General features: G+C 32.0%; 2 protein-coding genes across 2 annotated transcripts in view; one reads left to right on the forward strand and one right to left on the reverse strand.

The window, feature by feature from the left end:
* The window catches only part of LOC127707292 (uncharacterized), an 81,928-nt gene that overhangs the window by 46,160 nt on the left and 9,076 nt on the right, over positions 1 to 26,692 (reverse strand). The window lies entirely within an intron of this gene.
* Positions 7,628 to 19,987, forward strand: LOC127707307 (uncharacterized). Its single transcript, XM_052211834.1, has 11 exons — positions 7,628 to 7,816; positions 8,985 to 9,431; positions 10,019 to 10,325; positions 10,775 to 10,983; positions 11,678 to 11,881; positions 12,219 to 12,494; positions 12,996 to 13,200; positions 13,572 to 13,666; positions 14,328 to 14,499; positions 15,253 to 15,357; positions 18,172 to 19,987. The coding sequence occupies exons 2-11, from the start codon at positions 9,027 to 9,029 to the stop codon at positions 18,684 to 18,686; spliced, it is 2,493 nt and encodes an 830-aa protein (XP_052067794.1). The 5' UTR covers positions 7,628 to 7,816; positions 8,985 to 9,026; the 3' UTR covers positions 18,687 to 19,987.

Raw genomic sequence — 26,692 nt, forward strand, 5'->3', positions numbered from 1 at the left:
ACTAATCAGCATATTTTCCCAAAATTTCATTGCATGCCGACTAAAAACATAAAAATGTCCCACAGAAAAAATGTTTACAATAATGTTTCGAGAATAATAAAAAAAAAAGGGGGGGAGACGCTGCTAATATAACTGATATGCAACGATATACTAAAGAAAAGTTTAAACAACGGAATTGAACTGGACAATTTAATCTGAAATTCACACCAGGTGACCAAATACAGGTTGAAATTTGTTGACTCCACGCTGATATCTTTAGAAAACATGATTATCAATCAATCTATCATGTATTATACAATGAGTTACATTATAGTAAAATTGCCTTTTGTTGAGGAGTAAAGAAAAAAGAAACAAGATGTTTATTCTTTTAAACTTTTACTAAAACGAAAGACATTTTTTCTCGTTTTGACAATCCTTTCAAAACATTACTCTGCGTGTCTATCAGCTTTATTACACAAAACCGACTATTGTATCATATTTGTATTACGAACAGAAGTCAATGGAAAACTACTGAGCCAGTAAAATTGATTTAATTTAAATGTATACAGATATCATATTCCACCAGGTTGTTTACGCATGCTATATTGAAATTATCTAGGGTAATTTTAAAAAGATCTTCATAACAATAAAAACTCCCCAAGGGTGACTGGGGAATAGAAATATGGTCACCATTGGTCTTCCTCCGACCGGCGGTAAAACCCTCGCTAAAGTGGGGCGTCCGTTTGGCTGTGCGGGATGTACAAATTTGCAGCCACGTCCGGTCAGAATGGGGACGTTAAATCCGATGCCTCGTGTAAAGAGAGTGCCACGTTCTTTGCACGTTAAGAACCCTTGTAACAACTCTTTGAGGGGTCCGTAGGTGACCTGTTGCAAGGCTAAATTTCTGTCCCTATCCAATATACCCTCATTTCCCGTGGCAGTCTAAATTTCTCCGACCTTCATCCCGGACGCCCCTATTACAGAACCTACCTATTGTATTTATTCTTAACTTGTTCTCGTCCTGAATATGCATGAAATATTTGCCACTGGACGTTAAGCAACAATCAATCAATCAATCAATCATAACAATAAACAATGTTTTATATCAATGATTTTAGACATATTTTAATTTTGGGTCATACTTGCCTCATATAGCCTGTAAAAGAACATTACTGGCTTTCTGGTTCTTGCTCTCTAAATATCTTATTTCTGTGAATTGTTTGATATTCACAGACCTGTACTATACCAAAAAAGAATGTTCATGGGATTGTTATCCCTATCTGAACAGTGAAGGTGTATTGCCTTAAGTTCATAATCATCAATGTGAGAGGTTCGTGCACTGACGATTTGTATTAACACAAAAAAAAAAGAATTTTAAGTTTTAAAAACCAATTCTGGCGGAAAGCGGAAACCTAAATTCATTATAAATTTCTTAACGTTTTAAAGGGTATATCTTCTCCATCAATTCAGAAACAACTGATGATCCAAAAACGATTGATGACTTTTGAGCAGCGGTATACTACTGTTGTCTTTATAAGGTTTTTTTTAGAATTTACGTGCACGATAAAATGGAAAACTTGGTATCATCGGTGCATCATAAAAAACCAACTGTCCATTTTACCGTAAACAATTTGACAAAAACATAAAATATTTAAAATGTAATTGAAAACAAGAAATGATTGTAACAGGATGCTGTTACGATGTCTCCCAAACGAAGCTCCCATAATTCGTAATTCCCAGGGTCGCCTGACATTGGGCAAAGTCTAGTGAAAATTGGTTTGGTCCAGTAAAGTTATATGCATTAGTGATGCCTGGGGACTAACCCTGAATATCATTCAAATCATCTTGGCATGACAAACCAGAATATATGGTTTAGGGGTGGGGATCTCGACCATTTACAAAATATTAGAACATTGGGCGTGGGGGGAACCCCTGGGGACTGGCCGTATACATCATTCAAATGTTCGAGACATGACGAATAGGAATATATATGGTTAAGGGGTGGGGATCTTGACCACGTACAAGGTATTAGAACTTTCTTAAATGGCAGGGGGTGGGAGTGACCCCTGGGGACTAACCCTGTATTTTATTTAACGGGTTTTATCATCTGGAACATTTTCAATTAAAAAGATTGTGTCTATCACAAACGGTTTTCAATTTATAATCATTTGAAAATTTTAAAAAATAAAATCCCATAGGGTTCTTTAGTAAAACCCTCTTTTCTTTTTGCCCCTCAAAGTACCCCTTTATAAACCACATTGCACAAACAAAACCCTGATTGCAACACTAGACATGTTAGTCTAACAAGCGGTTTTGGAGAACGGGTGCGGACAAGTTCAAATTTAAAAGCGGCGGAAGAGGAAGAGGAAGAATAATAATAATAATAATAATAATAATAATAAGAACTGAGCAAAAACAATAAGTCTTCCCAAACTACGTTTGGGAGACTTAAAAAAACTTTCTGTCTGAGGTATTTTCCTGTTGGTATGAATTTAATATTTTAGACAAAAATACCTACATAATTATTTTGCTTCACAATTTTGATTTGTTAAGGCCAAAATGGTAATTAAAGTCATCCGTTAAACATAAAATCATAAGGTTAATAAACAAAAGTCGTTTCATATTTTCTTTTCATTTAGGTTTCTCCTAGAAGATAATGTGTTAATGTATTATGTTTTAATCTATAAGATTAATATACTCGTTGCTTACATGAGAGTTCTTTGAAACAAACCACTATACAAGCAAGTATAGGTATCAGTATCTATCGATTTTTTTTAGAAAATACCTTGAGGTTTGTTCCATTTTGTGAAAAATTAAGAAAATGTCGAGATAAAAACTAAAAAAATAGGTATCATAGATTCAATAATTCTTAATTAATCATTTTCTTTTATTTCCCTTGTAATAATGCAACCACACTGAGTGGAATAAACAACTAAACTATTCATAGCACTGATTTATATTAAGTTGAGTTTTTTTTTATTAAGACAGATATGCGCGTGTATAATTCAATTAGTTGTCTACGACCATTTCATTTAAAAATGTCCCATTCTGCTGCTTTAAAAATGAAAATAAATTAAAGTTAAATATCCAAGTTAAAATCTTATTTGGAGTGACCTTGTAAAAACACTGATATAGAAAACTACTGAGTCAATTACATTGAAATATAAGGTATAAAAGGTTTAAATATCCCAAGGTGTTTATTTACCACCACACTGTAATTGGGTGTTATTTGTCATTTATATATGGATCTTTAAAATTTTAAAGTTCTACAATAAAGTAAATATATGTCTGATTATATGATATATAAATATTATAATTATTTAAATTTTTCAAGTGTTAAGTCTGCATTTTAGGGGAAATCGTGAACGCAATTATAAAAATTTCAAACATGTGATTATTTGTAAAAACATGCAAAGGATAAAGTAAAAAGAATGAAGTAAGCATACGAGTACCAATCTCTGTTTATTGGGTGGATGGTACCGAAAGGGGGAGGGATGTACATGGTGCTTTTAGAATAAAATATTGAAAAAGAAACCTACAAAGATGTATCATTTAATCGTAATAAATATTTAACTTAATTTTTTTAAAGTGTTCATGCAATGACTATTTAAAAAAAAAAATTGTAAGCCCAATATATCCAATGAGTGTATTGCTTAAGATAGTCTATATATTGTTTCTTATTTCAGCATGTTTTCCTTCAATTTGATAATAAGAAAAATCGAATATTTCAAGAATATATACCCTTTCTTTCGTTTCATGTGCCTTATTAAACTTAAATGAATGAATGGATTATATTTGTATTGCGAACAAAGCTCAATAGAAAACTACTGAACCATTATCATTGAAAAAAGTTAAAGGTAAATATATGTAATATTCCATCAGATTGTTTACGCATGCTACATATCCAATTATCTAGAGTAAGGTTTTAACACCAGTTCTCCCTAAGGATCAAACTCATGAAGACATGAATGTTCACAGATTTTTAAAAAAATTTGTAGGGACACTTCATCTGGCAATAGTAATTCAAAAATGTGTTCAGATCTGAAAGAGTTGCTATGGTTGCTATGGAAACAGCATGTCATATTTCTAATAATGTAATTTAGACTAAAAAATCAGTTTCTTGATAAAAGATACAAATTGCAAAGACATTGTTCAATTAAATGAATATGCACTAAATAAATAATATTGAAATGGTCATATGAAAATATTTATTTGTCTTCATTTACCTTGGAGGTCCGATTGATAGTATGAGAGCTCATTGTATAGGACCCTTCGATGTTTTTCTTAAAAAACTTAGGAATTTTCACAGGAAAAATATATTAATTGCACCAAACATCATTAACTGTAGTATAGATATTTTAAAATAAGCAACCAAAGACAATCAATTAAGAAAAAAAAATTGGTGGGGTAAACATTATTTTTTTTACAATAACCATTGAAATCTTTCAATTAAGCATCATTTTTGTCAGAGAGTTACTTCCCTTTTATTGCCTCTTCTAATAAGAAGCAAAAACAATCCATAGCCATAACAACATAACAGACGACACAAGATGATAATATGTATGCACCTAGTTTAGAAATAATCAGATAAGAGTGAGATGAATTGTAGTTTCAGTTTTTTTGACACATCTGTGTGTTGTAGTAGTTCATTTGAAAGCCTCTGTGACATAGATAGGGAAACATCAGACATATTATTGTCAGAAGTTGGTCTGCTTTTCTGTCAAAGAACAAGAAACTTTTCAGTTTGCAATGTTCATTTGGAGAAAATGTTGGTTAAAAACCGGTCTAAGAATAAATCTGTTCGATGTGCTATTCCTACACTGCTTTCACACCATAAGAAGACAGTTCCAAGGGCGGAGAGAAACATAACAAAGGATGCAATGATGAAGATCCACAGCAGTACTGGTATTGTACTGGCTATTGGAACCCGTAAGTATTATAAAAATTCAACACCAATCAATTTTTGGCTGATCAAAATATTCAAATAATAATATATATGGATGATCTGCATTTTAAATAAATATTTCTTACCCCATTTCATCTTGCAACGCCAACACGGCAACAGATCTTGAAGAATCACCAAAAATATTTTCGGAAATTATGAATGAACCGACAGTGATACTAACACTTATTAAGATACTAGATGATAAATTGTAAAACAGTACTTAAGGCTTCAGCGTATTGATTAACACACCTGACAATACTTCCACAAACATAGATATAACATTTTTTAGAACAAATTACCTCCCTTTAAAAAATTGTTAGGCTAACAAAAGTTGTTGCTGCCTCCCTTAAATTTTGTTATATAAAAATATTCTGACTTTTAACTGACATAAAATATATTGAGCAAACTTCAAACCATTGCATTTGATAAAAAAAATTATTTTTAAAGAAAATTTTGCTAGAATATTATTCTAGCATGCAAATATAATTTACCTTAAAATAGTTTCAGATAAAAAGTATATTATAGTTAAACTTCCATAGATGTGATTATGTGCAATTCTAATGAAAAATATCATTATCTGCATCACAAAACAGTGAGTTGATGAGTTTCACTGATAGACAATGTAATTGTTAACATTACCATAGCATTTGGCAAAGCCATCAAGCAATCAATCTGTCTTCTGTATTATATAATGAATAAATCCTTGTAGAGTTAGTATAATTGCACTCAACTATTAACTGAAACACAAAAAGCTTAATTAAATTTATTTGTTGCGCCTCCTGACATACTATTACTTTTGGGCTAATCCTCCCGCCCCCTATATTTTATGGAAATTTTTGATAAAAATGTGTAAAGTCCAGATATTCTTTGGTAAATCACCATTAAGGAAGCAAATTCCCTTATTAAATAATTTTAAATCATTAACATACTTAGTGCTTTTACTTTTTGATTTTTTATAGCAATTTTATGTATGTGCATATAATATTTTGAACTTTAATACAATAAGAAGCAACAATTTATCAAGTCAACTTTCAACACTGCTGAGTTTTATTGCTTATATTTATTAACTTTCAATAAAATGTATCAGAATATATTATATATGTTTCTTAAATTATTGAGTGTAACATGTTTTTTTTTTTTTTTTACAAACAGCTATCTGTTCAAACTGCAGAAAACACTTATCATCAGGCAAACCAGATGAACATGTTGAAGTTTCAGTGCCAAATGAGCAAATCCCTGTAGAGCCATTGTTAAAGGTATTTTGTATATTATTATTATAGTATATTATATATATTGATAAATAATTTTTGATTTAATATAATTGCATTTTATGCTATTAAGACAACATTAATTCAATTAGAAAACCTTCTGATTAAGTATTATTATTAGACCAAAACATATAGTAAAAAATATGGATGAGCTTTAAAAATACTTAATAATGTTATCAATATTTTATACCAGACATAATGACATAAACTCAGTATTTGGTTGTATCAGTTTCGCTTTTGATATTTATTTACTCAATAATCTTGATATTTGAATTCATCTGGAACTTGAAAGAATTAGTGAATGAATTGATGTAGATATTCAAAGAGACAATCATACCACATCTTCTTATTAATATATATATATATTTCTTAAAGTATCTTTGCTTCAAAAGTATTACAGTAACAGTACAATAGAATTGTGATAGGATTGCAAAAGAGAAAACTTACCACTTCAAACCAAATGTCTGATAAGAACATTATATTTAGTAAAGGTTATACTATAAGGCTTTCAACACAGAGCAAAATATTACATACAAGAAAAATAGACAGATTTAAATAAAACATATATATATATATATACATATATATGTAAATGTTTTATGTTTGTCTGATTTTACTCTATACCATTAAACTAGTTAAGGTGGCTGGGGCGTCTTAATTAAAATCCATAGAATATTTTAATAATTTGTCAAAATGAAGTTTTTATCATGCCTTTTTCAAAAATATAATAAAAAGTATAGGTCACTGGACTTTTTTTCACGCTACAGGTTGTGCATAATTGTCAGATTTTGTATAGATTATGCATGGAAAATCCAATTTTGTGTGATAAAAAGAAAACTACACCTGTCCATAGAATGTTAAGATAAAATGTGAGAAGATAGCTCTTATAACATGCTTTCAGATAAGAAAAAGAAAAAATGGGGTTACCGAACTTGTTTTCTTGCTGCATATTAAAATAGGTAAATTCACAACACTTTCTATTATAAAACTACTTTATCTGAGTTATCTCCCTACTATCTGAGTTATCTCCCCTTATTTGGCAAAGTTGAAAGAAAAATGAATCAAACACAAATATGGTGTTTTTTTTTAGAAATTATACAGCCCGTAAATATGATAAAACACATAATTTTCTATATTTACATTAAAAGTCTTACACATGAATTACATACTACTCTCAAAATTTGCACATTTCATTAAAGATCTAGACCAATTGTTATCTGCTTCTTCAAAATCCAAGATGGAGGAAAACACCTGAGCTACCTTAATGTAAAAATCAATAGCATTAAACATAAATAATAATGAAAACTGAAAAAATGAATATAGCACAGACCTTCTAGAAACCCAAGGCAAAAAGGTTCCTTGTCACGTGCAGCCAAGTCAAGTTTTTCATGAACAATACCAATAGCAAAACAAATATGTGAATAAAATTTTGAGTACAAATATGTAGAGTTTTTAGTTCAATTATGTTAATGAAGCTCTCATTTCATTATCACTGTTATATGTAATTTTATCTTTTCAGATTGACTATGACAACAATTTAGCTTTAAACATTAATAGAGAGAAAAGAGAAGACAAATGTTATAGTTCAGATTCATGTAAAAAACTTTTGAATGATCACCAAAAGGTACTTTTCATTTTAACATTATATCAGATTATCTAATCTTTAACATTAACAAATAAATTTTAAAATATTGAATGGAAGTGTATTGGATTAACACAATAAGATGAAGTCATATCAATGATACTACATAACCATTACAGAGAAGAAAAAAAATAAACAGACACATATATAAACAATACTCATTTAAGATTTTATGATTGTCAGTCTATTCATATTATAAGTTTCCAGAAGTTTTCTCTTGCATAAAATTGAGAATGGAAATGGGGAATATGTCAAAGAGACAACAACCCGACGTAAGAGCAGACAACAGCCGAAGGCGACCAATGGGTCTTCAATGCAGCAAGAAAATCCTGCCCCTAAATAAAATTGTGTACTAGTATATAAAACATATAAATGAACTAAAATTTAAAAGCATACAAGACTAACAAAGGCCAGAGGCTCCTGACTTGGGACAGGCGCAAAAAAATGCGGCGGGGTTAAACATGTTTTGTGAGATCTCAACCCTCCCATAAACCTCTAGCCAATGTAGAATAAAGAAACACATAGCAATACGCACAGTAAAACTCAGTTTAAAAGAAATCCAAGTATATATACTTTTAAAGCTAGAATATTAAAAAAAATGAAATGTAATTTTTAGACCACTAGCAATGGCAGCTAGCTAGTCATTAAATTAATAGAATTTCGATTTTGTGAATATATTTCATGTGTCTTTAATTATTATGAACATTATCAATCTAGACTGATTGTTATGTCCTGCCTATGATAGTAGAGGCTGACATTATGTTTTTTTGGTCTGTGCATCAGTCTGTCTGTTCATTCGTTTGTTCATCTGTCTGTTTGTTTGTTTGTCCTTCTGTCTGTCTGTCCATCCAGATTCAGTTTTAATGACATTGAATTTTCAAGATTTTGAAGCTTAGTACATATGTTCCTAATGATGTGTTCTTCCTTAAATGTATGCCAAATAAGGGTTTTGACCCAAATGTTTTGGCTCCCTTATCATGAAAATAAAAGATGAAATTGCAACCAGGCATCAGTGTACTCACGGTGGACATATTTTTCTTGTTATATGGCATTTGCAAAAGTGTTTCAAGGTGAGTTATCTGTTGAGTTTTTTATGTATGATTAGACAACCAATCCAGAATATATATAACTTAAAGCATATTTTTCTTAGGAAACAACAACAGATGGTAATAGTCAAACAGAGAGTGAAAGTATGTGCTTTGAGACAGGTGACAGTCAATATTCGGAGGCATCAGTTTGTATGATGGACAAATTACAGAGGCTGAATTCCTTCCTGGCAACATCAGATGTATCACCTGTGAAGGAAAAATTGATTCCATTATTAGAATCTACACATAAAACCAAGCAGAGATGCGTGTCAAAAGCACTGCAGTGTATGTCAGTAATATGTGAAACCATCTGCCCTGGAGAGGGAGACACTTTGAAAGATTTGATGTTTAAGTCTGTATTTTCGGCACATAAACCTGAAAAGTCCTCTACACTTGATGAAACAGCACTAATACTAAAGGACACATATAATTCTGCAGAAACATGGACATTAAGAAGACAAATTCTATCAGTCTTATCCAGAAATTACAGCTTTGATGAGGTCAGAGAGGTATGCTGCATCTTTTTTGCAAGTAATTTATGTCATTTAAAGCCAAAATATTTATTACATGGAATTTATTTTAATATATAGCATTAGAATGGAGATAAATGTATTGTATTTTAAGCTTGGCCTTCGTAAAACTTAATTTTACTGTCGCAAATATCCGTTTACCTAGCTCCTCTACACGTTGCTAGGCAAACTCAATTTGCAACAGTAAAATCTACATTTTACGAATGCCAAGCTTAGGATACAATACAGTTAAGCCTCTAGCCTATGTTGGTCTTGTGTTATTTTTGGTTTTGGTTTCTTGTGTGCAGTTTGGTGTTTGGTGTGGCGTTCATTGTCACTGAACTGGTGTATATATTTGTTTGGGGGCCGGCTGGGGGGCGCCTCCGGTTGCGGGAGTTTCTTGCTGCGTTGAAGACCTGTTGGTGACCTTCTGCTGTTGTCTGTTCTATGGTCGGGTTGTTGTCTCTTTGACACATTCCCCATTTCCATTCTCAATTTTAATAGTTATCACCAAATTTTTCAGATATTTTTTTATTGATAATATTTTTGTTGCTTTTATATCTATTTAATTTTTATTTTTTTTTTAGATGATACCGGATCTGACAAAGTACAGATTTTATGCTGCCAAACAGCACAGTGATGAAGTAGGTTGTGGCCTCCCAGTGTCCAGAGAAAAACTAACAAGAAACAAGATAGACGTAGCAGAGTTGGAACACTTCATAGATTTCATCGTCAGCTCAGATGTTGTAAAAGATCTGCCTTTTGGTATGAAGACTATGAAGCTAACATCTGGAGAAATAGTCAATGTTCCAAATTTGATACGAAGCCTTGCACCGTCATCCCTTGTTAACCAGTACATCCAGTTCTGTGATTCCGAAAATGTTGGTCATTTAGGTAAGATTATCAAGATAAATAAACACTTTTAAACATACAATTTATTTTGATTTGAGCGTCACTGATGAGTCTTGTACAGATAAAACTCGCATCTGGCGTAGGAAAAATTATAAGCCAAGTACCCTTGATAAGTATTTAACACAGATACAGCTGTTAAATAATTAAAAATAAAGGGCTGAAAAGAAATTGACAGTCATAGAAAAGTAAATTGCATATGCATGTAACTAGTACTCTAGTATTGGTGGCTACAAGAAACATGGGGAAACCTTGACAGCTAATGTGTGCTGATTTGAAAAAGATAATATAGATTTTTCACAGAAAATAATGATGTCGCAGTCATTAATATATGATTTTATTCATAATAACATTAAAAAAATTGGTGTGTTATCAAATTGAAATTTATATGTGTATATCAATTAAAAGTGTACATGACTAATTTGTAATTGTAGGAAGAAGTACAATGTATAAGATACTTAATGACTGTGCTGCTTCCGTTAGAAAATGTGTTGAGGGACTTGATTATTACGTTGCAGAGGGTGGAAAGGCATTTCAAGATCTTGAGATAATCATAGAAAAACTTAGTGCATCAAGTGAAAAGAAGAAAGAATTGAAGTCAAAATTGCTGAATGGGAAGAGATACATAAAGTCAGATTTTAAGGTATTTGAAAACACATTGAATGTCTAAATTATGTTATTGGAAACGTTATAATTAAACAAATTGTCTGTGACATTTTAGCTTAAGTGAACTACAGTGTGAGCTAGCTGTAATTGTCACCCCTCACTGTCTATATATTGATACCATAAGGCACATTTGAACCAATGTTGGATGGAATTACTTCTTTGAAAAATAAAAAAATATCCAAGTTCACTTCAACTGGTAGGATTGAAAATAACTAGGACTTTTAACCAATGCATTGTTCAGTTGAGCAATAGAGACTCCTGTTTTCGCTATTGATGATCTATGTGTTTAATAATTTAACCCATATGTTACTCAGTAATTTACATGTGATCTCTTTATTTTTTTGGATGTATCAATGATATAGATACTAAATTAAACATCACAAGATTTATAAATGTCATGTAAAGTTGTGTATTTTTATATAGTTATTGTTGCTTTATGAGACAAATTTTTATTTTTCAAACAAGTACATGTATTCAGGATAATTTATTATTATCTCAATTCCTAATATGCATTTATTTCATTTATGTTAACTGCTCAGTTTTAACAAACTATTAGATCTATTTGTATGTTGTGCATGGGACAACAGATTTATGATGATTTTGTTTATCCTTTTTCTTTCTTCAGTTTGTGACAAATCTTTCTAATGGTTTAGATTTTTTTTTATCAAAAGGTACATATCCAAAAAGAGAATGCTGTTCCAGATCATTGCCAAATGTTTGCTCTAAGTGATAGTGAAAAGTGCTTCTCCCAAAGTTGTAACACCCAGCATAAACACAGTTGTGTACAGTGTATTGACTTGGCAGATTTGTTAGCTGAAATAAGTACTCTAACACAGGATGGTACATGGGACAATAAAGATTCCATTGTATTCCAGGTAATTTTTATCAATTAATTTCCACTTCATTGATTAAATGGAGAAGTATACTAAGAAATTTTTATTTGTCTTAGCAAATTATTCAATACTTTGGCCAAAACAAATACATTTTAGTACAAACAATAATTTAAAAACTCCTTTTTCTCCAAATAGCCATCATAAAATGCGGTTACCTCCCTTGATAGACATGAAAAGAATATATGACCAGTGGAATTGCCCTGACATCAATAGTATACATGTATGTAAGGGCTTAGGTTGTTGAATTGTATTAAAAGAGGAAGACTGTGTGTAAATTAAGTATTAACCACTTTTCTTTATACCATAATTAAATTTTCAGGTTGAAAATGCTGTAGAAGCTATAAAAGATTGGAAAAGTCATGCTATGAGAGCTAGGAATCAAGAAGGTGCAAGGCTAGATCTATTAAAGAATTTAAATGAAAATCAAGCACTTATCACATGTGACTGGGCAATGAAATTTCTACCACGCAAATTTAGAGAAGGACAGAGTGACTGGTTTGCCAAACGTGGAATCAACTGGCACATTTCAGTAACTTTGTACAAACAAGGGGAAGAACTAAAGACAATAACATATGTACACATTTTTTCATCCCAGGTAATAAAAAGATATTGCTAGGTTTTTTGTAAAGAACAAAACTATTAAGGGATATAATTATCTATTATTTCAAGTTTTCAGCTTTTGAAAAAGAATTCCTTCAGATATTTTATTAACTTTCAGAAATCTTTTGATAATTGGAAAATATTCATTGCATATAAGTTAGGCTAATAGATATTTAATTTCAATATCAAAACTTTCAAATAAATTTTGTAATCTATTTTAATTTCGGTAAATTCAAAAATTATTGCAAAAATGTGACCGGGTTATTTTATCACAATAATTCATAATAAAAGCAGGCAATTACTTTCTGAATTTACAATAAATTATTTTTGCTGCAATCAATTATAAACCCTGATTTCCCTTTTCTTTATTTCTGTATCAAAGTTGCATTCTTTTAACTTATTTCAAATACCAAATTTGAACCACTGTACAACACAGATTAAGTTTGATTCAAATGGCTTGTTACAAGTAATATAACATTGTCATGATCTATTTTAGATATCTCAAGATGGTTCTGTTACTGCTTCTGTGTTGTGTGATGTAGTCCATGATCTGACAAAACAAGTACCAAACATACAGGAGGTGAACTTCTTCTCAGATAATGCAGGATGCTACAAGAACACAATGATGATGGTAGCCCTTAGAGCTGAACTGGGGGATAAGTTGAAAACGTACAACTTCAGTGAAGCACAGGATGGCAAAGGTAAATTGTCATAGTTTGCAACTCAGTTATTCAAAAGAAAAATCTTTCAAGTCAGCTTTTGATTGAAGGATTTTTGTGTTTTTTGTTGTCCTCAGATGGGAAAAGAATAATCAAAATTTAATTTTTGTAACCTGCAAATGAATTTTGTACTGTCCAAATGGTATACATGTACAATGGCAATTATTTTAAAGCAATTTTAAAGGTCTTGCCCTCTGTTTCTGATATTTGGATCATTGCATTTGTATAGAAAGGCTAGTATGCAGAAAAACTCTTTTTTTTTTAGTAGTTTCTCACATACACAATAAATGTATATAAATATTGATATTGCAACCATTGAATTCTATGTAGTGACAGTTTACACATTTTTGCAGGTCCATGTGACCGCAGGGCTTCACATATCAAGGCATATGTTAGAAGATACATTAATGAGGGTCATGATGTCACATCTGCAGAGGAGATGAAACAGGTAAGTCTGAATAAAAGAGTATTTTAAAAAATTTAGTAAATGACAATTTATATGCAAAGCTAAAGAGTAAGAAGTATATCAATTACAAAAAAATATAATGTGTTGTGATTGTATTGTCAATGAGACAACTCTCCACCAGAGATATATAAGCAACTAAAATCACTGTATGACCTTCAAAATAGAGCTAAAGCCATTAAGGTATTGCATGCTTTAACACGGCTGAAGCTTGTATAAAAACATTTTATAAACACCTTAAGAAAACTTACAACCTAATTAATGCACAACACCAAAAAATAGCAAAATAACAATGCATCTGACTTGGAACAGGCAAAAATAGTATGTAGCAAGGTTTAACATTGCTTGCTAGTGCGAGTTCATCCCTTAACCTGTTACAGCTCGTATATAACACAGCTCATCAAAAGTGTGTACACTACAGTAAAATTCAATTAAAAAGGACATACCTCATCAGAACAACATAATGAACAACAAACAATACACTAAGGACACAAAGTATCATTTGAGATTTGGTATGCATTAATTCTAGCCAAGACTTTATTCATAGTTATATGATAAGAGAATTGGTATTCATTTGGCAAACCCAAGAAGTTATGCACAGTTATAAGCATAGCAATTCTATTTTTCATTTCTGTTTTTTTTACAGGCTATAGAGGTTAAACAGAAAGGATCATTCAGGGTTAGAGTCGTTGACATTGTAACTAATTTGGATGCAGAGAAGTCAAAGATAAAACCAATAACTGGAATTACACAATTGCATAATTTTTCATTTGATGTCAATGGAATAACAGTTTGGAAGGCATATGGAATAGGAGAAGGTATTAACCAGAATTATGAATCAGAACTATGAAACTAACAAGTGGAGTTTTAGGTCCCAATGGATATTATCTGCTTGTTTACCATGGTTAACATGGTTAAGGTGTACGTTTAGTTAATTGTACTTTTTCATGCTTAAACACAATATAGTGGTGAAACTTCATCAGTTTACTGCTTGGACCTCGGTGGCCAGTTGGTCTAGGTTGCTACTGTAATCACTAGACAGTCATCACTAAGGTTTTGAGTTCATACCCCGATCATACAGGACTGCATTAGACACCAATCTATTGAATAGGATCGTCAGTTTTCCTATCGAAGGTCAGTGGTATTTTCAGGGCACCCCTGCTTCTTCCATCAATTAAACCTGGTCACCCCAAAATAGCCCTAAAGTGGTGCTTAAGAGTGGCGTTAAAATACCAACAATCAAAAATTAAATCAAAATCAGTATACTGCTCTTGTATGCATGTCAATTTCTTCAATACCAAAACAACATTAGGTTATGAAACTTATCAGTGTAAGCAATTTGATCTATTTTTTATACTTTTAAAGTAATGTCAACTAAAGTGGTTACTTTGTTTTCATCTTGATAACTATGGAGCAACTGTTCAAATATAAATTGTCTTTCATGAGTGATTTTCACAAATTTTGTCACAGTATTTCTGTAACTGAAGTTTGAACTAGTTCTTGCAATACAATGAGATTGTAACAATTTGACAATAGGAAATTGTGACTAATTAGTATATAATTTTTTGTAGGAAAGCGAATATCATGGGACAACATTGGAACCACAGAGCAAAGAACCAATCTGTTGGTTAAAGTTGATTGGACAATTGCAGCTCCTCAGTTGTTGGAAATAGAAGGTAATGCAAGTTTTAATAAAATGCTCCGCAGGGCGCAGCTTGATACGACCGCAGAGGTCAAACCCTGAACAGTTGGGGCAAGTATGGACACAACATTCAAGCTTGATACAGCTCTGAATTTGGATTGTGATTAAATATTTGACACAGCATAGGTTTCTGACACAGAATGAATGTGGTCTAAGAACTTAAAAATTTTAAATTGGACATTCACCTATTATGGTCCAATATCCAAAATCTAAATACATGGTTAGATTCAGCATATCAAAGAACCCCAAGAATTCAATTTTTGATGAAATCAAACAAAGTTTAATTTTGGACCCTTTTGACCTCAATGTGGAAAAAGTTGATAACGGGGCCCATAAATCAAAAATCTAAATACATGGTTAGATTCAGCATATCAAAGAACCCCATATATTCAACTTTTGTTGAAATCAAACAAAGTTTAATTTGGGACCCCGATTTGGACCAACTTAAAAACTGGGCCCATAATCAAAAATCTAAATACATGTTTAGATTCAGCATATCAAAGAACCCTAAAAATTCCCATTTTTGTTAAAATCAAACTAAGTTTAATTTTGGACCCTTTGGACCTTAATGTAGACCAATTTGAAAACGGAACCAAAAATTAAGAATCTAAATACACGGTTAGATTTGGCATATCAAAGAACCCCAATAATTCAATTTTTTATGAAATCAAACAAAGTTAAATTTTGGACCCTTTGGACCTCAATGTGGACCAATTTAAAAACGGGGCCCAAAATCCAAAAACTTAATACACGGTTAGATTCAGCATATTAAAGAACCCCAAGAATTCAAGAATAAAACCCCATTGAAATTGATCAAGAAATAAGCAATTTATACGAAGTATCTTCTTTTGCACAATACTGTGCAATTGAATATTTCTTGCTATTGCGCAATACTGTACAATTGACAATTTCTTGCTATTGCGCAATAATGTGCCATTGGATATTTCTTGCTATTGCGCAATACTGTGCAATTGAAGATTTCTTGCTATTGCGCAATACTGTGCAATTGAAGATTTCTTGCTATTGTGCAATACTGTGCAATTGAAAATTTCTTGCTATTGCACAATACTTATTATATAATAATTTACACATCCTGTTTGGTGTGTATCTCCTACCATATCATTATTATTTGCTTTTAAATATAAATCAGAAATAACCAACTTAAAATGGAAAATTTTAAAAGAAAAAAAAAAGGAAAAAAAGAAAAAAAAAAAAAAAAATCCCCCCCCAAATTTTTTGAACCCCCTTATGATTCATCACCCCTAAACTCAATCCAAGCCTTCCCTTTGTGGTATGGTACCTTGCAGTACAATTTCAGAGAGATCCATACACTTGAACACAAGTTATTGTCTGGAAACTAGAAAAATGCTTATTTTTGACCCCTTTTTGGCCCCCAATTCCTAAACGTTTCTGGCAATTACCCCCAAACTCAATTCCAGCTTTCCCTTTGTGATATGGAACCTTGTAGTACAATTTCAGAAATATCCAAACACTTACACACAAGTTATTGTCATGAAACTAGAAAAATGCTTGTTTTTTGCCCCTTTTTTGGCCCCTAATTCCTAAAATTTTGAGGCAATTACCCCCAAAATCAATTACAGCCTTCCCTTTGTGATATGGAACCTTGTGTTACAATGTCAGAGAGATCCATACACTTACACACAAGTTATTGTCTGGAAGTTACAAAAATTCTTATTTTTGGCCCCTTTTTGGCCCCTAATTCCTTAACTGTTGGTACCATAACCCCCAAAATCAATCCCAACCTTCCTTTCTTGGTATTGAACCTTATGGTAAAATTTCATGGAGATCCATTCATTTAAATTAAAGTTAGAGTGCGAAAACCAATGTGTCTTCGGACAACGCCGGACGACGCCGGACGACGACGACGACGCCAACATCATACCAATATACGACCAAAAAATTTTTAATTTTTGCGGTCGTATAAAATAACCGGTTATTCAACTTCCAGCTAAATTTAATTTTATTTTTTACAATTCATTTAAACAATTTAAATTAACTCAGTAGCCACAGTAATTAACTGTTAAACATAAGAGTTGCATATTTGGAACATGATTTTTTTGGTTCTTTTAGGTGTAATACCACCAAATCATAGTACGTCACATCCGGTTGCATACAAAAAAGGGTAAAAAACAAATATTAAATTGAATTTGACAGTTGTAGGAAATTTATCCTACATTTCATTGCAGTAAAAAAAATTCTGTGTCATAGACATATATTTTGGGTGTTTCAAAGTACCATTGTTTTTTTATTTGGTGTTTCTATAGAATATTTTGGAAACTTAAGGTTACATGGTTATTAAAGCTTGTACACAGGAAGAATAAGGGTGAAAATTTGATTGGTTAACTTCCAGTGATGGTTATTTTCTTATATGCAATGAAATGTTACATGAATTTTTTTCTATAGTACTGGACATGATACATCACCTGTTTATTGTACTTGTAAAAGAGTTAACTAATAATTAAAAGATAAACACAAATTTAACCTCAAATTCAAGCAAAAAAATGTAATATTGTGGAAGAGTCAGAACAGAAAATGATCCAGACAACAGTGGGCATTTTGAATGCTTATGATTTCTTAATCTGTATATTCTATGGAAGGTTGGACTGAACAGTTAAAGTAAAGGCTACACATTTTGCATGTTTCTCAGTAAGAGAATTACTGCAGTTGACTGTGATTATTTATTTTTAAAAAATTTATCATATTTATACACTAAATAAAATGATAAAATTCTGTTTGAAAATAATAAGTATTTTTTTAACCATTTCAGTTATGGCACAAGAAGAAGAACTTGTTGAACCAATTCCAAAAAAACAAAAGAAGAACTCCATAAATCAGCCATATGATTGCCCAAAAGATGGCTGCACAAGAGCTTTTAAAACTCAATGTGCACTGGAGCAACACATCATTGTTGGTAATTGTGATTATCACAATGAAAAAACAACTCAAGATAAAGCAAAAACAATGTATGGACAAAAGGTTAACTCTTTGTTTGACGGAACAAGGGTTCAACTTGATTGCAACTTAAGTGACTGCCGTACTTCAGAATCGGGAAGAGGATGGGCACTGAAGAGTAAAAAGAAAAGAACTGTTTTTAGTCAATCCCAAGTGAACTACATGAAGGAAAAATTTGATATTGGGAAGGTATCGGGTAGAAAAGTGGATCCATTTCAAGCAGCTGATGAGATGAGACAGTTGCAAGAGGAGGGGAAATATGTATTTTCCAGGAAAGATTATTTAACTGGGCAGCAGATAACAGCCTTTTTTTTCAAGGTTGGCACTTAAAGACCGAAAGACCGACCTTGAAGATTTCAGATCTGCCGAAGAGGAAACTAACAAAAGATGCCTTAAACAAGAGATTTTGGACAGTGTTTCTTTATAACTGTGATCAATCACGACAATGAACAGTTCCTCCATAGAATTATGCTCAATCATCTACTTTCAATCATCAAATATTGTATCACATGTTTTTAGATAACACATATATATAATTCAGTTTTAATATATGTACTTTTATGTTTTTTTGTTAATTCTAGTATGAACATTTAACGCCAAATCTCATTTTGTCAAGGCAAAAACTTGTTGAAAATTTTACCTTGACCTTTTAACAGTTGATCTGAAAGTACGATTTGAACCTTTCTTAACCTCTAAATGACATATCCTAATTTGCTGACTAGCTAAATTAAAGAAAACAATTCAATAAGACCTGTTATAATACTAGACTAAGACTAGACAAAAATTTTTCTATATTTGATCATGTAATTTCACCTTAACCCTTGACCTTGAATTTTGTGGAAATGACCTTGGTATTTGACCAGCTTGATTAATAAAAACTAATAAATATAATGTCCTTCAAGTTATCCTTGATTTAATATTATCCTATTAATTGAAGGTAACATGAAGAAAATTAAAACATGTCGGGAAGTGGAGTAATTTTTTTTGTTTTTTTGTTTTTTTTTATTTTGACCTTGACCTTCGATCTTGATTTTTTTAATCTGGCAAGTTTTATTTGGATTTCTTTCTTTATAGCAATAAACAATGTAAATATATATTATTAACATTAAACAACAGCCAGGAATATCATTGGAAATCTACAAATTTTGTCAAAATTGTCAATATTTTAGATCTTTGACATTGACCTCTGACCTTGACCTTTAGAGTATTGATCTTAAATTCCTTATCAATCTTTTGCTTTTCATATCACTCATTTGCCTATCCTTTTTGAACATTTTGGTTAATAATTGAAAGTAAAAAAATAAAAAAACATTACTTTGATATGTGTCAAATGCAGAAAATTTGCAACTGGGTGGGGGCTTTTTGGGGTTCATGTTTCACTATAAATACTTCTTACCCCACTATATTTTTTTTTATTTTGGACAGCATAATAATAATGTTCTTTGAAAAGAGTAATAACTTTATCAGTGATTTGGTGCATTTTTATATATTAGCCTTAGAAAACCATTCAAAATTTGACATTAAAAAAAATGAAAAAAGGGGGGTGACCTTCTATATTTTTTTTATCGTAAGGAAATATCGAAATTTATCAATAGATATATTTATGTCATGATTAAACTTTATTAAGTTCATGTTTTCTTTGTTACTGCCCTATCAGTTATGCATAATGAGAATTGAATTACAGAAAATGGCAAAAAAAAAGGTATTTTTCCATGTAAAATGGACGAAAATAAGCATGAGTGGTTACCATGGCAACCATACTGAAACTTTGAATTTTTATATCGTTTAAGTTATTGTAGGGTGGTAATATATTCTGTCTACAAGTATGACCCAATTCTGAGACTATGCATGTCTGGCCCCTTCATTAAAATTCTGGTCCTTACAGAGAATTCTTCTTAAATGTTCTGAATAGCAAGAAACATATGTTGGTCAGGATTTTGAAATCATAAATTTAAGTCATATTTTCATATTGTGTCATACTTGCCTCATTTAAGTCTGCAAAAAGATATAACTGGCTTTAGAGTTATGTTTTCTTCATACTTTATTTCTGTAACATTCGTTTCTAGTGACGTCCCTGAGAACATTCGAAGGGCGCTGCCTTAATATCAAAGCCTTTCTTATCTTTATGTTCATTTTTACATATCGAAAATGGTTCGTGCAGCAACTATTCCAATAGTAAGACAATATGTCACCAAACAAAGAATGAAGTTAAAAAAATCGTTTGAGACTAGAAGCGGTAAACATTAAAAATAAAATTGAGAATTGAAACGGGAAATTTGCCAAAGAGAAAACAACCCGATCAAGAGCAGAACACAGCCCAACGCAACTAATGGGTCTGCAACACAGCTAAAAAAAAAACCTGCACCCGAAGGCGATCTTCAGCTGTCGTCTGAACAAAAATGTATACTAGTTCACCAAACATGGACGTCACACTAAACTCCGAAAAAAAATGTAGCGGGGTTAAACATGTTTTGTGAGATCTCAACTCTCCCCATATACCTCTAGCCAATGTAAAATAAACTAACACACATCAATATGTACAGTAAAACTCAGTTCAAAAGAAGTCCGCGTCCCATGTTAGAATAGGAAACAGAAGAAACTAAGCAAAATGAAAATGATCAATATTAATTAACAAAGGACTACAAGCAGTTACTGACATACCAGCTCCAGGCCTCAATTAAACTGATTGAAAGATTATGTCTTCATCATATAAAAATCAAGCACAATCCCTCTCGTAAGGGGTTTAGTGTCATACCATCATAAAATTTACGAGCATAACATAACCTGTATCATGAAAGGGTAGTATTCATGTTATACTTAAAAATTTCAAACACAATATTAAAGTTTTAGAGAGTAGACGTACACTAAAAAAAAAGGAAAACTTGATATGATCGTTGCAAAAAAGAAACTAACCGTTTGTTTAAGCAGAGACACATTTACAAAATTGTGAAATATTTTTGATTTATTTAAAAAAAAAAAAAAAACTGTCTGAAGTATTCTATCTCTTTTGGTGTGGAACACCTCGATTTGATCAGTGAATATAATATCCCAGTCAAGTGTAAAACTACAAAATTCTATATTTTCGCCATTTTGAATTTTTAAAGGACAAAACACTTCACCTGTGGAAATTACGATCACATGATCGATAGAGAGAATATAAGTAATGTCACTTACTCAATAAATACCCATATTAATTACCAAATGTAGACTTAAATTGTCTTTTTTTTCTTTAAAGTGTGTTATAAAGTATTCAAAAGAAGAAAGAATATTTGTTTAATCGTATACTAAAACGAACATAAAATGTGAAAGTGAAATTTAGAGTCAAGACATATATTTTTCCTAAATACCCCCTTCATAACATGATATATCTGTTTAATTACACCGAATTACACCGAATAGATTTTGATTGAAACTCTCTGTACAGGTGAAGGGAAATCCTTTTTTTACTAGTAAGCTGTAATCAATAAAAGTGTTTATGCATAATTTTGAGGATAAGTATAGCCTATCATAGTACCATGGGAATTATACATGTACTTATACGCGTTAGTGCTGTCTATTTGTAACGTCAGTGTCATTCCATCATTCTATCGTTCATTTGTATAGACATTGTTTTCCACTTTATATACACAACACATTCTTCAATATACGATCTAGAGATTGGTACCGTGTTGTCTGGCATTTTGTTTACAGTTTTCGGATCACCTTCATCAATCAATATTACTTAATCATGTTGCCTTAATAATCGGGATAAGGTGAGAAAGGTTCCGAATAATTTTGGCGGTAAGTGGCTCGCGATGGTAAAACAAAGGAATATCCAAAATAGCAAATACCACGACAATCAAATGTATTTAAAATTATTTAGAAGGATTGTCAATAGACCCTTTACACGTTTCAAATGTTGGCCAGGTATGACGAACAAAACCGGTTTGAAAATACTACCATTTACCATAGTATAAATTAAATCCTTATAACAAAAGATGCGTTGAACTGTGATCTCTTCATTAAATTGCTTTACAAGTTTAAAAGATCTTTATGTATACGTCTTCTACCCCAAGGGTGACTGGGGAATAGAAGTATGGTCACCATTGGTCTTCCTCCGACCGGCGGTAAAACCCTCGTCAAAGTGGGGCGTCCGTTTGGCTGTGCGGAATGTACAAATTTGCAGCCACGTCCGGTCAGAATGGGGACGTTAAATCAGATGCCTCGTGTAAAGAGAGTGCCACGCTCTTTGCACGTTAAGAACCCTTGCAACAACTCTTTGAGGGATCCGTAGGTGACCTGTTGCAAGGCTAAATTTCTGTTCCTAATCAATATACCCTCATTTCCCTTGGCAGTCTAAATTTCTCCGACCTCAACCCCAGACGCCTCTATTACAGAACCTACCTATTGTATTTATTGTTAATTTGTTCTTGTCCTGAATATGCATGAAATATTTGCCACTGGACGTTAAGCAACCAACAATCAATCAATCAATCATGTATACGTCTTGTAATTGATGAAGTAGGTATATGTCTTTAGTGCACTAAGAAAAACATATCGTGTTCCGCCTTTGTCATTCTAAACAAAAACGTAACGATCTAAAATTTTGAAATATGATCACGTTTTAGAATTTTACACAAATGATAATATGACCATACTAAAAAAAGTTTGAAGAGAAAATTATGGATGTATAAAAGATCTTTAATATAATCGTAATTTATATATAACCTATAATTTTTTTCAACGTTTACAACATTGTATGACAAATATAGAGATTTATTGTGGAAATATATTTACAAATGCAAAATTTCGTCAACCGTGCATTTACGGTTTTATATGTAAACATTGTATAGTTTTAAATGTATACACCGTACCGAATGGTATGAGGAAGAACGACTGAAATGTTACGGTCACAAATACGAATTAGATGTATCAATATTCTAGCAAGAAGTTTCGCGGTCTAAGATCTTTAGATATCAGAACGATCATCTGAACTGTAACTTTACAGGACGTGTCTTTGTAGATTGTGACATTTCAGTGAATGTACATTCGCTTGGCGGGTGAATCATGCATAGAAAGTGACGCTTCTCTGTCGACCCACCTGGGTTCGTTCCTTTTGAAGTTATGCGATATCTGCAGTGTTTGTTTGCTACCTTGATTTGTTAACCAATTAACGAGATTTGAACATCGGAAAACTGCTATGGTCCCTAAATCATAGACACTTATTTATGATTGAAATTGTCTCTTGTTGTGATGTTGTTTCATTTGCATTTACCCAAGTGATCATGTTTTTCAAGTTGGTTTTATTTTATAAAACGAGTACAAAAATAATAACATGCATTATTTAAATGTATGGCTATCTTCCTTTCACTGATAATTTAAAAGAAAATTAGTATCCGACATTTTTAATCAAAAGAAAGCCTTTGAAGTTTTTTTAATTCTAGAATGCAAACTCATATAAAGAGGGCGTGTACACATTCTCGCTGAACGAACAATTTGAACAATAGAGTAAAAGGTGTCAAGGACGCCGTAATATCAATATAGTCGCCAGGAAACTTATTTGTCTTCGTTTGTCATTTAATCAAAAGCAATTTCATTTGCACCATGCGATTTATTGGTTGATAAAAAAAAATACATTAATGTTACTAACATCATAAATATAATTAAAAAAAAATGTACTTGATCACTACTGTCTTTTCAAGATAATTTTTTCTATCAGAACTTTTCCCCTCTTATCATTCTTAAAGAATCAACAACTCACAGCTTAAAAGCGACACCGGTTATATTTTTGCTCTGTTATTGGATCGTGTAGTTTTTTAACACTATTTGTAATAATGAAAATACCTTGCATAGAGAGTTTAATTGTCTTTACTTGGTTTTGACATAATTTTAGACTGACATGAGGACATTTACAATCAACAAAATTTATTTAAGATAAAATATTGAGGTTTAGTGAAATCGGGGAATTGACTTTTGTTTGTGAATACATTTCAAAGATATTAAGCTGAGGTTTTTAAGATTGATAAAACGTAGAATGACAATGTTCATTAACCCTAATATGCTTACCTAAAACAACTCGATTTAGAGTTAAATAAGAACAAGATGATGAAATGAATGCTTAATGTTGTCCATTACACGTTATTGACTTGACAGTACAGAGTGTCCATTGTTCAATATCATCACGTATTAATCATTGTACTGAAATGTTATTTGATCTCGCTTCCTTTTAAACACAACGGGTTCTGCATTTGAAATTAAAAATTATATTTTTTGATTCATGAGGGGACAAAACCCATATTTCTGATTGTAATATGTACATTACATATCGACAGCTTTAGAATAACTGATTATACTTAGAATCAATTTAAACGTGATACCTGATATTTTTCTATCAGAAAACTGACAGACCTTGCAAATGATCTTTGAATTAAAATGTAAAGTCTGGTATTTAACATTCACCTAAATTATAATTGTAAAAATGCATTCATCATCAAGTTGAATTTAACCAGCTAAAAGTGAATTAAAGGTTTGTACACTTATCGTATAGTTTCATGTTCAATTGCAGTTGATCGTTTCCTTAGAATCACTTGAAAAATGATTGAAATACCCACGGGATCAGAATTTAACGGACTAAACAAAATATATAACTGCAAATTATCCTCATAGAAGTAGAAAATTAAGATAAGAGCTCTTCTTTTAGAGATTAGAATTCATAAAGATATACACCACACAAAATTCATTTACTCTAACATTAAACAACACATGTACCATACATGTACATACAACTGTCAACTAGAACTCATTTGCGACAATCAAATGTATCTAAAAAAGGATAAGAAGGTTTGTCAATAGACGCTATATAAGTTTTGTATGTTGGCCAGGTATGACGAACAAAACCGGTTAAAAATTATACATTTAAAACACTACTATTTACTAGTTTTAATACACTCCTTATAACAAAAGAAGCATTGAACTGTGATCTCTTTATTGAGTCGATTTGAAAAATTGTATTGATCTTTATGAATACGTCTTGTATCTGTTGAAGTATGTATATTAACAAATGCATTAAGAAAACATATCGTGTTCCGTCTGTCATTTTAAACAAAAACATAATGATCTCAAATTCTGAAATATGATCACGTTTTAGAGTTTTAAACAAATGATAATATGATCATACGAAAACATGTTTGAAGACAAAATTATGGATTTATTAAAAAATGACAAAGAATTTTGATTTTTGATATAATCGTAGTTCATATACAGATGGGTGCAGTCCTAACCTGTACAGCTAGTTAACTTAATAAGCAGACTTTATGACTGGTTAAAGTTAAATTAGGGCCGGTTTTATGACTGCTGTGACAGAATTTGTGTTAACTTAAAAAGCAGACTTGGTCCTATGACTGTTTTATGATTGCCCGAAAAGTTAACTTCAGGACAGGTCCATATCCAGAATTGAAGTTAACTTTGGACGAAGTTAACTTTGCCACAAGCAGTCCAACACACAAGTTAACTTATGACCAGGTCTGCTATCAAAAGTCAAACCAGACCTGTTTTTATTAAAGTTAACTTTGGTTTGGTCCATGATAAAGTTAACATGATCCAAAGTTAACTTTGGTCTGGTCTGCTCCTCTAAAATAAAGTTAACTTGATCCCAAGTTAACTTTGGTCTGGTCTGCTATTCCAAAATAAAGTTAACATGATGCAAAGTTAACTTGTAAACAGGACTGCTTTTATTGTATGTATCAACGTGGTAAAGAATATCCATAGGACCGATTAAAAAGCAGACCTCTCCCCATGACTGACAAGACTGCTCTGTTAAATACCAAACTTGTCCACAGATCTGGTCTGGTCCGGTCAAGCAGACCTGTCCATAGGTCTGGTCTGGTCAAGCAGACCTGTCCACAGGTCTGGTCTGGTCAAGCAGACCTGTCCACAGGTCTGGTCTGGTCCAGCAGACCTGTCCACTGGTCTGGTCTGGTCAAGCAAACCTGTCCAAAGGTCTGGACTGGTCAAGCAGACCTGTCTACAGGTCTGGTCTGGTCCGGTCAAGCAGTCCTGTCCTCAGGTCTGGTCAAGCAGACCTGTCCACAGTTCTGGTCTGGTCGAGCTGACCTGTCCTGGGAACAGGTCTGCTCTAGCAAACTTGTCCTTAGGTCTGGTCTGCAGCAGTCCTATAAAAGCAGACATGAGTACTGGTCTGCTAGGGATAAAGTTAACTTACAGGTCTGCTAAAATTGTCAAAAGTTAATCTATAGAGCAGTCGTAAGGACTGCTTTAAGTTAACTTGTGTACAGGTTAGGACCGCACCCATCTGTATGACCAATAATTGTTCTTAATGATTAAAACTTGTATTACAA

Source organism: Mytilus californianus, unplaced genomic scaffold, assembly GCF_021869535.1.
Source record: "Mytilus californianus isolate M0D057914Y unplaced genomic scaffold, xbMytCali1.0.p SCAF_62, whole genome shotgun sequence".
In the NCBI taxonomy this organism is placed as follows: Eukaryota; Metazoa; Mollusca; class Bivalvia; order Mytilida; family Mytilidae; genus Mytilus; species Mytilus californianus.

What these genes read in the sequence shown, in the direction of transcription:
- LOC127707307 (XM_052211834.1), top strand. Translation starts at nt 9,027, where the DNA reads ATGTGCTTTGAGACAGGTGACAGTCAATATTCGGAGGCATCAGTTTGT. An exon ending in GCTTTGATGAGGTCAGAGAG is followed by an intron (nt 9,432 to 10,018) that starts GTATGCTGCATC and finishes TTTTTTTTTTAG; the next exon opens with ATGATACCGGATCTGACAAA. An exon ending in GGCATATGGAATAGGAGAAG is followed by an intron (nt 14,500 to 15,252) that starts GTATTAACCAGA and finishes AATTTTTTGTAG; the next exon opens with GAAAGCGAATATCATGGGAC.